The following is a 17727-nucleotide window of genomic DNA, read 5'->3' on the forward strand; positions in this document are numbered from 1 at the left end:
ATTTATTATTAAATATCCTGACACTATCAATTACATTATGTCTCTTCATCCAGAGATGCTACTTTCCTTATTTTTAACTTTTCATAGGTGAGGAACAGCCTTGAGAATGCAAACATTTCTTTTTCCTTTTTTCTTCCTGAACTGGTTGGCAAAGCATGTGCTCCTTCTCACGTCTTTTTCTTTGCTTTTTAATAGTATGCTGCGTCCATCGAGAACATTTACAAGTTTCCCTAACTGGAAACAGGTCAAACTGAAATTGGGCCTTCTACCCATAGACTAAAAGATCTAGAATTCACCAAAACCTTATATATACAACAGTACGTTTCATGGGTTAAAAAACTAGTTATCACAGGATGGCCTTGACCTGAGGGATCAAACCTGAGGGCATATGAAAAAGTGGAGGAAAGAGCAGGGAACGTCACTCCTGTTTCTCACAGGACGACACAACTGTACTTCAGTTCCAAGAATGTTATGTGCTCCTGTTTTTACTTCATTAGTAATTCAACATGCCTGATTTGCTCACACAATACTTTCAACTTAGTTTACCCATTTGACCTGGAACAAAGTGAAAGCACATTTTGCCCAGCTGAAAGGTCTCCTGGCAAGTTGGTTAGCAACAGGCTTGTCAGTCCCGCTTCAGTTAGCAAAGAATAAACACATTTCACTCGACAATTACTAGTGTACTAACTTCCTCCCTGTGCAATTTTCGATTTCACATTCTTGAATCTTTTTTTTTTTTAACTTGCTATTCAACTTTATACCAGGAATGCCTGCCTTCCTCAACAAGAGTTCCAATTTCTTGAGAACAGAAGTTTCTACATTTCTTCGTGGCCGTGAGGAACCCAGTTTAACGGCCCGGAGGAGGGCTCGGAGAGAATGTCCACTCGGAGGGAGGCAACAGCGACGCTGCAGTCTTAACATCTTGCCCCCTCGGTAGCTGGACGTTGTGGCTTGATACGTACCAATTAGAGCCTCCGGCTACGGCTTCCACAACTACCAGTTTTGCCGCAGCTCTCTAACATGTGGTCACTCGGGAGGGTGTACTCGGAATAGGGCGAGTCCGGAGGGCACGCGAGGGGGCCGCGAGCAACGCAGGCGCGCCGCCCGAAACCAGACGACGTCGGGAGAGCGACGCCCAGAGCCGGCCTCTCCGAGCCGGTCGCGGCCGTGGCGCCCCGACGTGCACCTGGGGACGGGGCGCGGCAGGACCGAGCCCGAGCGCTGCTCGGTCCTGCTCCCTGCGCTCGGGCGGGCGACGACTGCGCGGCCTCGCCCGCGGCCCGGGGAGTGGAGGGGGCGGCCTCGGGCCGGCTCCGGTCCTCCGTGTCCCCGCTCGCCCTGCCTCCCGAGGATACCTGCGAACTCGGCGCACCCCAGCCCCACTACGTTTAAAAGTGTATTTCTGGGGGTCACGGTGCACACCGAAAAGCTCGCTCCGCGCCCCCAGGGCGCGCGAGGCCTCGGAGCCCGGAGACAGGCCCCTCCCAGCGCAGCTGTCGCCGCCGCCTGCGGGCTCCTTTCACTTTCTCACGGCCAAGTCACCCAGAGGGGCGCCGCTGCCGCCACCGCCGCTGCGCCCGAGAACTCCGCCCCGCGCCGCTTCGCTACCGGCCCCCGCCCGTCCGGGCCCTGCCCACGCCGGTAGTTTCTGTCCGCGATTGGCGCGCGCGAGCGGCAGCTCCGGCTCGTCTCCCCCATTGGCTGCTCTCTCCTGTCAGTCCGACGATTGCCCGCCACTCCCTCCGCCCTCCTGCAAAGCCGCCCTCCCATTGGAGGAGACTGGGCGCTGGGGGCGGGCGGGGAGCGCCGGTCCAGCCGCTTACGGTCAATCGCAGAGGCCCAACGCCGGGAGGGAGGGAGGCAGGGGGAGGAGAGGGGAGGACCGAGGCTGGGCGGGGGGGGGGGAACATCTGGCCGGCGCCGCCGCGTGCGTGCGTGGTGCGTCCTCCCGCCCCCTCCCCTCCCCCTCCCCCAGCCGCCCCCCCGCCCGTCCCCCGCCCCCCCCCTTCCCCGGCCGGCGGCTCCGCGCTCGCTCCCTCGCTCGCTCCCTCGCTGTGTCTGGCAGGCTGCGGCCGCCGCTGGGCTGCTGCCATGGGGAGCCGTTGAGAGTGGGGCCCTCTTCGCTCCGCCGCGCTCCTCCGGCTGCCAGCGGGGGTGGGTGGGAGGGAGGGAGGGGGCAGGGGGGAGCGGGCGACGGAGCCGGGATTGGGGGGCGGGGGGGCCGGGAGGGAGGGGGGCAAGAGGAGGAGGAAGCCCACCAAGTCCGGCGGCGGCGGCGGCGGCGGCGGCCGGGAGGAGGAGGAGGAGGAGGAGGAGGCGGAGGACGCGGCGGCGGCGGCGGCGGGGACGCGGTGACTTAGGGCCGCTCCGTGTGAGTCCCGGCGCCGGCCCCGGCCCCTGACCCGGCGTCCCCTCCGCGCCCGGCCCCCCTGGCGGGCGGGGGGCGCCAGCTGTGCGGCCCCGGCCGGCGGGCCAGAGCGGGCGGAGGGCGGGCCGGGCCGGGGGCGCCCCCGCGAGTGGAGTTAGTTTGTGTGCTTGGAGCGGTTGGGGCGGCGGGGGGCGGCGCAGCTGCGGGAGGCCGGGCGCGGGGACGGGGCCGCCGCAGCTGCGGGGTCGGGCGGGGTGCGGGCTCGCCGGCTCCGCGCCGCGCCCCCCCAACCCGCCCCCCGCCTGCCCGCCCCGCGGCCGGTGCAGCTGCGGCGCGGGGCGGGCTCCCGGCCGGTGCAGCTGCGGCGGCGCCTCCCGGGTGCGGAGGGCGGCGGGCTGGGGGAGGGGGCTTGGGAGCCGCCGCAGCTGCAGCGGCGCCCGGGACGGCCGCGGCTCCGGGGACCGGTGCAGCTGCAGTGGCGCCCGGGGCGGGGGGGGGCGGCGGGGGAGGGGCCCCTCCCGGGCTGGTGCAGTTGCCGGGAGGCCCCGGGGGCTCGCGCGCCGCGGCGTCGGGGAAGCGGTAGCAGCCACCCTCCTCCCGCGGGCTTCTTCTTACGACTTTTCTTTTGTTGTTGCCGTGACCCGGGTCTGTTTTCTCGTCTGCTGTTTAAGGTGTTTTCCTGCTGCACCGGCTCTCCGCCCTCCACCTCCTTCCCTGTGGTTTAACCTTCCTCTTTCCCCGTGTGTTTTCTGCACGGTGAACTACATGGAGATTTGCATTTCTCCCCCCCCCCCTCCTCTGCTCTTCCCCACTCCGAACCCTCGCCCCCTACTCCTTAGGAAAAAACAAAAAAACAAAAACAAAAAACCCAACCTTGCAAACCCTCTCTGGACCCCGCGGTAGCAAGACTGTGAAGGGGTTGATTTGTGGGGTGGGAGTCGCTGGCCCATTGCGGTGCTTGGGACTCATTAAACTGTCACTCACCCCCCACCCCACTGGGTAAATGGGGTGATTAATGTCTGATATATTGGAATGGGGCGAGGGCATTTGTGGAGGATAGGTTGTGTGGCTGAGGAGGAATGCAGCTCCGAAGAGTGCCGCCTCGAACAGGCGTTCGTCATTATGTCACTCACCGCGAAGTTAGAGAAAGTTAGGTTTGTGACTTTGGCAAAGCGAGGACTGGACAGAGACGTTGGTTTTGTTACTCTTTAACTCTGCCGCGGTTTCCTGATGAGGACGGGGGGCTGATCACCAGAGCTGCAACACTCGCGCCTCGGGCCTTTTCTACGCCTCACCGTCCCCAGAGTCTGTGGAGATGTATCTGACATTCACAGATGTCGCAGCACCTTGCAGGGCGCTGGTCAGCTCAGCCTGGGGTTACCTGAGGATTTCATCAGCCATTAGAAAAGACCCACAAAGTCGAGCTAAAAGTTCCCAAACTTAGGAGACCCGCCCCCCCTTCTTACTGAAAGCTGAAAGGTTTTCCTGAGATTGTGAAACATTACAGAGCGAACCAAAAAAAGATTGTTATGGGACACAGATCAAGGGGAAGACAAAGTTCTGCTTTTTTCTGAGCGGAGGGTCAGATCAGATAGGCAGGTGCAGCGCTCATTTTAAGTGGCCGTAGCAGGTTGTATCAGTTTATTAATTTGTCTCATGGAACTGAAGTTCTTTCCAGGATTTCAGAAAGTGCAGTTTCACCTTGTTGATACCGAGAGCTGAAATTTGCATGAAGTGGTAGTGTGAGAAATTTTATGGAGAAGGTAGTAGGAGACAAAACAGTTAAAATGAGAGTGAAATTGTAAGGTGAACCGGGCCGGAGTAATAGTTCTGTCTCATCTTCCAGCATTCCGAGACACGTATGCCATTATCTCGGCAGAAAAGAAAAAAAAAAAAAATGAAAGTACCGTAATAATGTCGAGATGGGACTGGAGATGTCAATTGGGTTGGTTTAAAATATCCCCTAAGCTGCCTTTGAAACTAAACGTTGGAGTTGAATAAAAGTGAATCTGGATTTCCTGCATAGCACCGTGGCTTGAGTGTGCTGTCAGTGTGCAAGCCAGTCCACCAACTTAAGACAGAAGTGTTGCTATTCCATAAATACAGTAGAACTCCATATGCTGAGTTTTTCCATTTCTTTCTGTTAGAAAGTTTGGAAAAAAAGGGAGACTTTGAAGTATTTTGTTTATACTAACAGAAGAGAAAAGTTCTCCTAAGAAAAAGCTGGTGGCAGGAGTGTAGAGGAGTAGCATATGGCATTAAAAGGAGCACAGCTGGAGGTAGCATTTCCATCTGAACATGATGTCAGAGCAGCTGACAGCCTGCCATCCCTCAGCCTTTTATTCTAACACACAGACAGGGAGTTAGTGTGTGCGGATCTGTGGTGGAGAAGGTATCTTATTCCTCTCTAACATCATCTCCACTTTGCATCTGTCTCTCTTAGTCTGCTTTTTTTCCACCGATGTAACAGACCTGGAGCCAGCGAGACTCAGAGGAAAGGACTTAATCAGGTTTATGTGTCCTAAAGGTAGGAGTAGCAAGAGATTAGATGGAGCATATTTCTGTTTTGGTGTGTTGTTTATTTAATTAAAAAAAAAATCACATTACTTTTCTAACCCAGTTTAGGAATAATATATGAAACTGAGTCTTAAATGAACATCTTACTGGAGTTGGAGTCTTGGGCTTGTTTAGTTTTAATTTTTATCCCTTTTGCTCGAGCAAGTAAATAACTTTAATACACAGAAATATTTCAAGTTTTGAAATGTGAAGGAAGGCTTTGAAATGTTGCTTTTCGAGATCACTTTGGATTAAAATGCTTCGTGTGGTTGTTCACTGCTATTTAGATTCCTTTTGCCTGTGGGGCGGAGGGGGGAGAGAAATAGTAAACTGTCTGGAATCCAGCATTCAAACTTATATGAGAAGATTATTCTAGTTAAGAAGCTAGATTGTTGTGTAATTAATTCCACTGTGAAACTTTATTCTTCAAAACATTCAGCAGCACTACTGAAACATACAGCTGTAGTGCTTTTGAAACCGAAGGTTTTTTTTAAAGGGGGGGGAAAAAAAACTTTTGTCCCCAGGAGAATAGTGTGACTGGTTTCCTCATTTCTCTTTCAAATATATATTTAAGAGAGCTTTTATTTCAGCATAACAATAATTATTTGCAGGAGTTTTTGTGTTAGCGACTAATTTAGAACTTGTAGATTTGAGCTGCCTGAATTGGCCAGACAGCTGTAATCGCACTCCTCTATTCTTAATCTCTTTATCTGGGCAGCAGCTGCCATATGGCCACAGTCAGCTGGATCAGATGTTTATAAGCTTCCTTCTTCGTCCCTCTCTGTCCTCTCAGCCTCCTAATTTGATCACGGCTACCTTGTGAGCTGCCCTCCAATCTTTATTTTTAGCCCTCTCAAGGATTAGGATTGATGTTAGCTGTGGGGCACTTAAAGTGATTGTATTGTAAATCTTGGGTTTATTCTAAGCGCTGGCATCGTGGCGAAGGTATTTGGGGGCTAGGATGAAAGTTTTGGTCCATCTTGGGCAAAGTGAAGAAAAAACAGGGAGGTAATTTCTGGAATATTAAATTGCTGTGTGTCCGTTGCCCACATGCACTCTGAGCTGCTCGGTGTGGAACCTTGCTTCTGGTCACAGGAAAGGGGAAGTCGGGTTTTGTTGAATTTTTTAAGGAGTTGAATTTTGCAGTTGAATTTTGACCCTTTGTACATCTTCGCCTTTCCTCTCCCTCCATCTCACCCTCCTTCACCAGAAAACAAGGGCAGCCGGGCATATTTGAAAGAATAGAAGCTAGTGGGAAAGCAAAAATATATCAAGTTTTAATGAAACAAAGTATTTTCTGTGGCATGAGGTAAGGCAGAGTCAGGGAAAAAAAAATAGTTTCTCTTTTTCTAGCAAGGCTTTTGGGGTGGGGGGGTGGATGTTGAACCTGTAAAGCTTTTGAATGCGATACGCCTTCATTTGAAAGTTTGAATTGATTTTAGTATGGAATTCATTTGCTTTGCAACAGATCAAAGTTTAGATGAGAATTTTCAGAGTTCAGTGAAGCCCTTCTGGTTCCTGATATTCTGGATGTACAGATTTTACAAAGAAATATTACTGTTTTTTTTCTCAATTCATTTAAAAAATATTTGGATTCGTTCATAGTAAAGATGATCTTTTCCATCTGTTGGTGTAGTTCTCTCTGATCTCGTACATGTGTGCCATACCTGCAAATCCTAAGGCATTAACATCTGTTTTTATACACCGGGCTTTTGTTGTTGTAACACTCTGACTTTAAAAGTGAGTTGTTTGCTAATTTCTGGGCTAATTATGCGATTTCATTTTTTCCCCCTCGATTCAGCCAGTGTGTGCATTAAAATTGAGCTTTCTAAGTGCAGTCATGTATCAAAAGTAATAAAATAAAAAGGACGGTTGAACAAGTGTTCTGAATCTTTCAGAACGTGTTTGGGACTTCTCTTTGTTCGTTCCATGAGCTGTTCCCTTTGAAATTAAAGCTGTTTTGTAGGTTTTGTGGGACATAATTTGATGAGTAGCTTCACTTCTTCTGAAAGAGAGCTGAATTCCTCTTCTCAGTAAGAGACTGCACTGAAATGAAGGCTTTTGAAACTTAACTGAAAGTTCCAGGAAGGTGGAGATGCATCAGGGACCGTTGGGCTGGGGCGAGGAAGTTTGGAAAGTGCACTTTTTCTGCTCCTCGCGTGGATTGGGTTTTGTGCGAATGATCTGGTAGTCCCGGGGTCAGAAGCCTGATTAGAATGCAGGGACGTGTACCTCGGCGGCCCCAGCCGAATCACTGTCACTATCTTTGTGTGTGTGTGTGCGTGTGTGTGTGTGTGTGTGTGTGTGCGCGTGTGTGCGCGCGCGTGTGTGCGCGCGGGGACCGGCGGCCCTGAGCGCTGGAAGGTTGCTCCTGAGCGGGCTCTCACGAGAAGTCTGTCTGTCCGCAGGTTATGAAGACAGCATGGAGTTCCCAGACCACAGTAGACATCTGCTGCAGTGTCTGAGCGAGCAGCGGCACCAGGGCTTCCTGTGTGACTGCACCGTTCTGGTGGGAGATGCCCAGTTCCGCGCGCACCGAGCTGTGCTGGCTTCGTGCAGCATGTATTTCCACCTCTTTTACAAGGACCAGCTGGACAAAAGGGACATTGTTCATCTGAACAGCGACATTGTTACAGCCCCAGCTTTCGCTCTCCTGCTGGAATTCATGTATGAAGGGAAACTCCAGTTCAAAGACTTGCCCATTGAAGACGTGCTCGCAGCTGCCAGTTATCTGCACATGTATGACATCGTCAAAGTCTGCAAAAAGAAGCTGAAAGAGAAAGCCACCACGGAGGCGGACAGCACCAAGAAGGAGGAGGACGCCTCCAGTTGCTCGGACAAAGTCGAGAGCCTCTCGGACGGCAGCAGCCACATGGCCGGCGACCTGCCCAGCGACGAGGACGAGGGCGAAGACGACAAACTGAACCTCCTGCCGGGCAAGAGGGACTTGGCGGCCGAGCCGGGGACCATGTGGATGCGCCTGCCCTCGGACTCGGCGGGCCTCCCCCCGGCGGGCGGGGAGCCCGAGCCCCACGGCGCCGCCGCCGCCGCCGCCGCTGCCGCCGCCGGAAAAACAGTGGCCAGTCCCTGCAGCTCCAGCGAGTCTTTGTCCCAGAGGTCTGTCACCTCCGTGAGGGATTCGGCAGATGTTGACTGTGTGCTGGACCTGTCTGTCAAGTCCAGCCTGTCAGGAGTTGAAAATCTGAACAGCTCTTATTTCTCTTCACAGGACGTGCTGAGAAGCAACCTGGTGCAGGTGAAGGTGGAGAAAGAGGCTTCCTGTGAGGAGAGCGAGGTTGGCGCTAGTGACTATGACATGGAACATAGCGCTGTGAAAGAGGGCGGGAGCACTAACGCCAGGGTACAGTATGAGCCGGCGCACCTGGCGCCGCTGAGGGAGGACTCGGTGCTGCGGGAGCTCGAGCGCGAGGACAAAGGCAGCGACGACGAGATGATGACCCCGGACGCCGAGCGCGGCCCGGTGGAGGGCGGCATGGAGAGCAGCCTGCTGCCCTACGTGTCCAACATCCTGAGCCCGGCCGGCCAGATCTTCATGTGCCCGCTGTGCAACAAGGTCTTCCCCAGCCCGCACATCCTGCAGATCCACCTGAGCACGCACTTCCGCGAGCAGGACGGGCTGCGCAGCAAGCCGGCCGCCGACGTCAACGTGCCCACCTGCTCGCTGTGCGGCAAGACCTTCTCGTGCATGTACACGCTCAAGCGCCACGAGCGGACCCACTCGGGCGAGAAGCCCTACACGTGCACGCAGTGCGGCAAGAGCTTCCAGTACTCGCACAACCTGAGCCGCCACGCCGTGGTGCACACGCGCGAGAAGCCGCACGCCTGCAAGTGGTGCGAGCGCAGGTTCACGCAGTCGGGGGACCTGTACAGACACATCCGCAAGTTCCACTGTGAGTTGGTGAACTCGTTGTCGGTCAAAAGCGAAGCCCTGAGCTTGCCCACTGTCAGAGACTGGACCTTAGAAGATAGCTCGCAAGAACTCTGGAAATAATTTTCTATATCTATATATATATATAAATAATATATATATATATATATATATATATATACATATATATATATATACGTATCTATACATAGATCTCTATCTAGTTGTGGTACGGTCTAAAAGCAGCCTTGTTTCCTGGAACTAAAACGTCGGGGCGTTAACTCGGTTTTGCACTTTAGAGTAGCATGAGACTCTCACTAATCTAGCGTTCTGGTAAAAGAGACTTTGGAGCAAGTCGGAGACTAGCCAGGGCTTCTCCTCCGAGGGGGTCGGGGAAGGAAGCCGACAAGGACCTTTGGAACAACTCGTCCTGTCACAGGGCGCTCTCACAGGGCTTGATTCTGTCGCCACTGCATTGTCTTCTGAGCTCTCTCTCTCTCTCTCTCTCTCTCTCTCTTTTTCCACTTTGTTTTGGTTTTGTGTTTCTGTTTTGTTTGGGTTTTTTTGTTCTGTTTTGTTTTCTTCTTTTGCTGTTGTTGTTGTCGTCGTCGTCGTCGTTCCCTTTCCTTTTTCAGAGTAGAAATTCCCTCCAGTTTGATTAGCCTCTTTATAGGTCACAAAATTGCATGAATCTTTTCTGGCTGTTGGAAACCTGAATGCTTTTAGACCCAAATGGAAAATTTCTGAAATGCTGGATTATCTATTTTTAAACAAGCAGTTGACTTAAAACTTTCTGTGGCAACTTCTGGTTTTCTGACGGTTCCCAATGAGAGAAATTCTGAAAGTACACTGGGATCACTGGGACGCTGTCTTTGTGAAGGTTTGCTTGGGATGAAAAAGGATATCGCAGCTTCAGCAGTGTTGAACTGTGTGTTGAAAAATGTGAATTACTGTTCTTGTATACTGTAACTGATTACACGGGCTGGGGGGGTGTCAAAGAACTTGACAGGTTGTGTTGATGCTCTTAGTTGAGTCTTGAAAAGTAAATATTAACGCTACAGAAATGCATGAGTTTCAATATATTTTTTGTCTTTGTTTGCATTGTATAACTTTAACGAGTGAGTTTAAAATTATTTAATTTCCTTAGAAAAAAAATAGCACCGTTTGGGGAAAAAAAACTGGTGTTATGAAGAACGTAAATGCACTGTTTTTATTTTTATTTTATATAATTTAAATTGACTTTCCCACTGTCTTTAAGTTGAAACTGTTAAGCTGAATAAAAACTTAAGCTGCAAATTGATAACTTCGCTACATAACAAGGAAAATATAAATGTTTACAAACGGCTTAAAGATTTGCATGTGCAGTGTGCATTTATAACAAACTTCTAATTGCACAAAACCCATGCCAGCTCAAAAGTTTAGGTGTACACATTTACCCAGCTGAGCGTTTTTAGAGTAACTACTGCACAAATCGACAATAGGTCATTCTCTCTCTTCTTCTTTTTCTTCTTCCTTTTTTTTGAGGGGGGTGGCTCCCCTTCTCTTTTTCTTCCCTTCTCCCTTACACTCCCCTCCCTCCCACCCTCCCTCCCTTCCTCCCTGCCTTCATCCTCCCCATCCCCTCCCACCCCCAACTCGTGAAAAGATTCTATGGACTGAAAAAGCCCCGGGGCTGAAAGGACTGGACTGCCTTGATTGACGTGGGGAAGGTGGGGAAGGGGGTTAGTAGACTATGTGTATCGGGGCAGCAGAGGCTGCAGCCCAACGTGTGGTTTTAATGACCAGCACGCAGGGCAAAAGCATTTTGCACAGTGTTTGTTTTCCTGTCTTGCACTTACAAATAAGGTCTATGGGAGTAGCATGGAAAACGTTTGCTGTTTTTCCCTTTTTTTTTTTAATTGCTTTTGTTTAAAATTTGATCGCCTTAACTACTGTAAACATAGCCTATTTTTGTGCTTAAGATACTGAATGGAAAACTCCATTGTGTGTTGCTGGACTGTTTTGGAAATATTTGGTCAAATGTGTGTTAATTTGGCTGTAATGGCATTTAAAGCAAACAAACAAAAAAAAAAGCTGTGAAAATGGCCTTGGAGCATTATCTTTAGTTACTTGAAGAGTTTCTAGTTTTTTTAAATACAGTTTATGTTAAAATAATTTTTATTAATTTAGAGGAGACAATCAATGTCTGAGAAAAACGGACTTTCTTTTGGATTTTCTTTTTGTGGTCATTGTGAGTGATTGCTTTTTCCTTTTATTAGTTTCACATTCTTCCTTTGTTCTAAAACTTAGACTGACATCTAGCTTTGACAATCATAGTATGTTTTATTTTCCTGAGGGGGGAATAACTTATAATGCTGTTTAGTTTTGTACTATTGGTGTGTTGGTGAATTTTTAAACTGTGTGCTAACTGCAATAAATTATATGAACTGAGAACCTTGCGTGCGTCATTGTAATCGTGATTATGTCCTACGTAGACCCTAAATACGTGTTGTACGTCGCATCTTTATTTTTAATATCAGTTCTGTCCAGAGCTTGTGGGATGATCAGGATGCCTCAACTCACTCAACTGGAAATGTGCAAACATTTGGGCTTTCGGTCCTTTAAGATGCTGATGCACATTTTTAAAACGTGACCCATTTTCTACAACCTAGGTCAAGAATGTTAAGGTAATTCCCTAGCAATCCGTGAATCTACAGAACTTCGCGTGGCAGCATGGGTTTTTCCTAGTGACGCTGCACGGCTAGCTGCTCATCCCTACACCCCAGGCCTTTTTCATGGGTAATTTTATCCCAAGTTGATGGGTCAGATCTATTCTTCTGCATTCTGGTGTAAGTGGAAGATTGAAGGAGACCGGATGTCTTAATTTGGAAGATTGCTTGGGCTAATGACTGGAATTCTAGGCAATCAAATTAGCAGGCATGCGATTGTTCAAGATGATCTAATACACATCCTTTTTGTTGCTGGGAGAGCTCGGAAGTTCCCAACTTTTTAATTCTCAAGGTTTCGAGGACTCTGAACCCTAATTTTTGCCATCGTCCCGACTTTGCGCTTGTCTCGTTGGGCGTGTCAGGGTGAGAAAACACTGCTGGTGGATGGCAGGAATTCACAAGAAGCACACACAGACGCACTGGACAGGACAGCATGCAGGGCTGGCACAGACACGAGAGTGTGAATCCTCGGGTCCCCGTATTCGCCCATAGCTTCTGAGGCTTTGAAAGATACACAGGACGACAGTTTTACATTACTACAGTCAAATACGATACATTTCCATTACACTGGCCTAGAGTAACGTGAATATTCTTAAATTCTATAGAGGAAGTGGGATGTAAGGTCCAGAGCTTGAAAACACACTCATAACCCCCTGGGTGGCTATGGATGGGAATCCAAAAAAAATTTTTTTTTTAATTTTAAGCATAGAGCACAATCAATAATTTACTCTTTAGAATCCCTGCGTTTCCTTTTTTTGTTTGTTTCTTTTTGTGGTCGTCGAAGGAAGATTTCTATCACATGCACGGACACTTGCTTTTAACCAACCAAGCATCGTTTCGCGTCAAAGGGGAATGTACATTTGAGCTCTACGAAATTATTTCTGCAGCGGTTAACAAGCTTATTTTTAAAAAGGGCTGGAGGTGGGGGCAGGGGCTGGGGAGGGTGGATCTTGTGTTCTCAGCTCCTACAGTAACTGGTCATAGGACCTCAAAACTTTCTGAAGATGTTGAGAGTTAGAATTTAGTTTCATTGGCTAGCATCTAATTTAAAATGGGGAGCACTACCCTAAACTTAGCCGGATATACTTACAAGAACAATATTTTGACATGTGATTTGGAGGAAATAACTTCTTCAAACACTCCTTGCAAAAGTAGAACAGAATATTAAGTCCATAAATCACTGCGTTTCTTAAGAGAAGTGAAGGAATCACTTGTTCATTTGCTACATTTCAAAAAAAAAAGAAATTAATTTGTCATGTAATCATGTTGGAAACCATTCAAATTGATTCCCCTTTGACATCTGGCTGATGTCTAAGTGTATTTTAACTATGTGATTTCATTTACTTCTGAAACCATCTGGTTTTTTAGATAATCAGTTATGCCCTAGATCACTGTGGGCCCAGCACTGTGTGCTAGTTGGTCCCTGGGGAATATCCAAGAAGTATATAAAACGTTAAGGATACTGGTTTTGGATTTCCTTTCTAGTTAATTATGCTATCAGATTAATAGGTGAATCAAGTAGACACTTTTTCGCTTAACAGACTTGTCATGATTACCTATAAATGGGTTATTAGAAGCCTAGAAAAAGGTGAACACTGTATTAAAATTACATGATAATTGCACATTACAATGACCGAAATACTAATTTTCCAAGTAAATCTTTTGTTTTGCACTATCATCAAAAGAAACAGTCGAGTCTTACTCAAGAAGTAACCCTACTTAAAAAACCTTGACTCTCACAAGTTTCATCAATGAAACACAAGCGTACAAGAATTAGACTTTCTAAGCCTCATTGTGTCAGATAAGAATTAAAAAAAAAAAAAGTCCTAAGATCTCAACATTTCCTGTAATTGCATTTTATTCCTGTAAAACTTGAAACATTCTCGGATTTCTAATATAATCAGAGAAACTTTTTTATATACCTCGGGTTAGGAAACTCAGATAATTTTTAGATGTAATTTGCAAGTTTTTGTTTAATTGTTTGGTACAATGTTTGAAATTGCTGATAAAGTACAGTGAATCGAGTAAGTGAAATTTTGAAATCCGAGACAGAAGAGCTCAGTCGTTTTCATTACACTCATTTGCCATTAAAATGCTAGAGACTATACCATTTGAAAAAATAAAGCAATAGTTTTATTATTGTCTTTTTAAAGCGAATAGCTTTTAGGAGTTTCATTTTGGCTAGAGTCCAAGTTTATTACACTGACAAGATTTTGTCCCTTACGTTAACATTTTTCTACCTTTGCCTGCAGATACATGGCAAAATATCTTCGTATGTGATCCTTTGGTCTAAAATGTAGAACTGCCTATCTGTTAGACGAGGAAGAAGCATGTTTCTGGCCTCCCTACTCCTTCTTAGATTTTCTTAATATCATGAAGGGTTAGCTACAGCAGCCAGAGCTTACTGATGCCACTGGAGGTTTTTAGAAATAGCAGTTTATTTTCAGAGACATTTTAGAAATGAGACTTTTAGCATTTTTGCAGACTGACCCCTTAAAACTTATTACAAATTTTTGTGATTTCTCAGAAACGGAGCTGAGCTCTTTAAATTTAAAACATTGTAACGAGAAAGGATGAGGTCATAGAAATCAAACAGTCGCTCCAAAAGTTTCTCTTCTAAGCCCAAATGCCTTATTACATGAACTTGTTCAATTAATTATCCTGATAACTCAGGCTCCCAGAGTGGCTTTCTCCTGAAATGTTCAAGCACCTGAAAGAACTCAGATTTTTTTTTTTTTTGAAAGAGATGAATTTACCAGTTAACTTTTCTGATTCTAGTTCAACATTTGCTAGTTTAGCGTTGATCCCAATCCCTAGGTTTATGTGAGCGTGGTATTTCCCTTGGCTGCAGGGTCCTTTACAAAACAATTTTTTGAAGACTGAGATTTTTCTCGAATTTTCTGGCCCTTTCCCCCTCTTTCTAATCTTGAGGAGTGGGTTTACAGTGGAGCTTGCATTTTGCCATAGGAGGAATTCTCTCTAGTTTGTTTGGCAAGAGAAGAGTGAAAACCCAATTTGGCTTTAAAATGTAGCACATTAGTGAGTAACAGTTTCAGTGAGGATATTCAGAGTGGCTTTGAGAGGCCGTGTGACACCCATAGCAAGTCCATTCACGGAAATGACTTATTTAGAGTTTGTCATAATCTCCGGAGTTAATCATTTAATCAAGTCGTTTTTATTAAATGTCAGTCTGCATGCTTAATATTAGCTCTATAGGAATTTGAAGAAGTCATATTGGCCTAAACATGGAAGTTTGTAAGAAGTGTATTTGTGGTTAATACAAAGTGGTGTGTGGAGAATGTATTCGGAGATGAGTAAACATTTTAGGGCAGATTAAATCTGTTGTTTCTGAACAGAAGGCACATAGAACAGGGCTGGGCTTGAAAGAATGACATACCCTTATTTAGGTGTGCTATGCCAGGCTAGGGCTGACTTTGATCCGTGACAGGGCTTAAAAGAATGCATCTTAACCATAGGTGATTAAAATATATGTATTACTTAAAACCTTTGTAAATAAGGACACACTGGCTTCGTTTGGAGAATCGTCCTCAATGCTTGTGTACGTTACCTTTGAGAGGATTAGTGAAGACACTAACACTTTTCTATGCCTAGTCCTCTGAAATGATCTTTGATCAAAGTAGGAGCATGTAGGCTTTTCACGTGAGTCTCTTCCATTTGTTTTTTAAAAGCAGGTGAAAAATAAACATGTATCTTTCCTGCAGACCATTTCTTTGGGGAGGTATCACGTAGACGGGCTGGTTGCTAATATTGAGGTGACCGAATCCTTTTTACCAAGGAGACAGAAACGTTTCCTAAGGACGTCTATTCGGACAATTTTCAGAAAAGCACAATGGTATAATAATGGATAATTAAAACATTTAAAGAAAGTATTTTTTGCTTGTGAGCCATAACCATAGAAGTTAGTGCCATTTATTTGTTTCTAGTGTAAAACAAACAAACAAACAACAAACAATTTCTTCTATCTTAAAACCGTTTCTCGGTGTCACTTATTAAAATGACTCCTCACCGAGTAGAAGAAGTTTGAGCTCAGAGCCATATCCCAAGAAGAGCAAATTTATAAAGTTGTTCTGTAACTAACTGCCCTTCAGAGAGAGAGAGCATCTTGAGAATGGGCCTGGAGGGGAAAATGGTGCAGGTGTCCACTGAAAGCCTAGGCATTCTACGTAAGCTCTTGGTGTAGCATTTGTTTAAGATTTCAACATCCCCAAGATTCTGCAACTGAATAGATCGAAAGAAACTGAAGGGGGTGGGTGGCAGATGGAATATCCCTTTAGGTTCTTATCTCTGTTGAGACTCAAACTCAAATTCATACTTTGCACAGTCTGCTCTGTTTCCCTCCTGTCCTTTTATCAACCATCGGAGGGTACATTTGACGCGAGGGGTGATTTTGACACCATTGCACCAATGAACTTTCCAACCAAGTGGTTATTGTGTCTGAATTTCTACCATTTTGAAAGAATGGGAACAATTTTGAAATGAAAAACGACATTTGAGGTTGGTCCTCCTTTCCAGTCTGCACCAGCAAACTATACTTCTCTGGGGAGGGGTGTGGGGTCCTAGCACGCGGACGAAGGAGCCCCCCACTTCATATTTCCGGAGGCTTATTACAACAAATGACATGGAACGGGATGAAATCCTTAGGTTAAGAGGAAACAAAATTAGAGGGTATGCTGGGGCACAGTGAAGTTTTGTTTTTCATACTAAGTGTGGAGTCTAGAAAATGTGGTGATTTCTCACATTCTATTTATATGTTATTTTACTTGAGGGATGCCTCAAAGCGGTACTAGAATCACTTATGTGCAAAAGGGGGAGGGAGGGAGGGTTTGTCATCGTTTGTTCAACTTGCTTTGTAAAGGTGCTTATCTTGCAGTAAAAATAATACTTCAGTCAAAATACAGGCGGTCTGTAGGCTTGACCAGCATGGAGGGATTTTAATGATTGAAGTGTTTCTGTTTAAAAGTCAGTCAAGTAACACCCTCGAAGGCAATCAATCCTCATATTGTTATTCTTATTTAATAATACATATATAATGTTTTTCTCTCTCCAAAAATAACAGAACTTTTAGGCATTATAAACCAAAACAATCCCAAGCTTACATCTGTATCCGAATTTTAAAGTTTGCATCCTGGACCTGCTGCTCTTGAAATCACGAATTAATTTTGCTATTCAAACTGCAAATATCTAACAGCCAGAATTTGAAAATAATCCCATGGTCCAATTATTCTCCATTATTTGAAGACCTACATTGTGTATCAGTTCCTCTCCCCTTACAGACTGCAGCATCACATGTGCTCCCACCCAGACTAGTCTCAACGCACACAGAAAAACTTAGAGCTGGAAGGCACAAAAGTGATTTCCAGTTTATTTATCCTGGAAGTGGACTCCGCAGGGCCAGGCATAGGGGATGGGAAGGGGCTCCAAGGACTTTGCAAACGTCTCCTATGTTCCCCAGACCACTGGCTATCTATCATGTCAGACACGGGGTTTTCCTCTCTCTAGGAGCCCCTGAAGGTTGACTCCCCAGCTCTGGGTGCATCTCTGATTGAGTCAGAATCTGAAGTCAACCTTCTTGGGTCATGCCCAGGGGAATCCAATCTGCATTCTGTAATTTCATATTTACCACCGTTGTGCTTACCATTGTCCTCTCTGTGTATTTACACACCAAACCCCAGATTGGAATTCTATTTCCTCTCCTGACTTGGATCCTTTCGACTATTTTTAAAAAATATTACAGCAGAATGCTCTCTCCTGGTGTCAGAGGGGGACGTGTTTCAGGCCCTCTGCTTCAGGCTCCCCTAGAACTGAAGCCCTGGCAGGATTCTACTGACTGACACGCTCTCCTTCTCTGCTCCCAGCCACAAAAAGGGTTGCTTGGGTTTCCAAAACATGTTATTTGTTCAACCACAACGAGGCACTGCTCCTTGTAGGCTACTGACTGCGGGGCTGACAGAGCTGTTGCTGGCCGCGCGAGAGGGAGAGAAGAAACATGATGGCATGACCGGGTGGCAGCCAAGACAGGACCCTCAGAACTCATTTGCTGCCCAAGTGGGAGAACTGAATAGTTTTCCACTTAATCTGAAAATTGGCCTCGGTTTTTGGAATGTTTCTTACCTCCTTCTTTCAGCATCAGCTGCTGAAAAGAAGCCTGACGAGGAAGTTGGGGAAGGTCCTACCAATGACACGGG

General features: G+C 46.9%; 1 protein-coding gene across 2 annotated transcripts; it reads left to right on the forward strand.

The window, feature by feature from the left end:
* Positions 1-2230: 2230 nt before the first annotated feature.
* ZBTB18 (zinc finger and BTB domain containing 18) lies at positions 2231-11246 on the forward strand. Of its 2 annotated transcripts, none has more exons than XM_047704914.1 (2): positions 2231-2371; positions 7333-11246. In XM_047704914.1, the coding sequence occupies exon 2, from the start codon at positions 7347-7349 to the stop codon at positions 8934-8936; it is 1590 nt and encodes a 529-aa protein (XP_047560870.1). In that variant the 5' UTR covers positions 2231-2371; positions 7333-7346; the 3' UTR covers positions 8937-11246. The 2 variants fall into 2 exon arrangements, with proteins under 2 accessions (XP_047560870.1, XP_047560869.1); XM_047704913.1 differs by lacking the exon at positions 2231-2371 and adding an exon at positions 4414-4895.
* Positions 11247-17727: the final 6481 nt, after the last annotated feature.

Source organism: Lutra lutra, chromosome 15 (genome assembly GCF_902655055.1).
Source record: "Lutra lutra chromosome 15, mLutLut1.2, whole genome shotgun sequence".
NCBI lineage: Eukaryota > Metazoa > Chordata > Mammalia > Carnivora > Mustelidae > Lutra > Lutra lutra.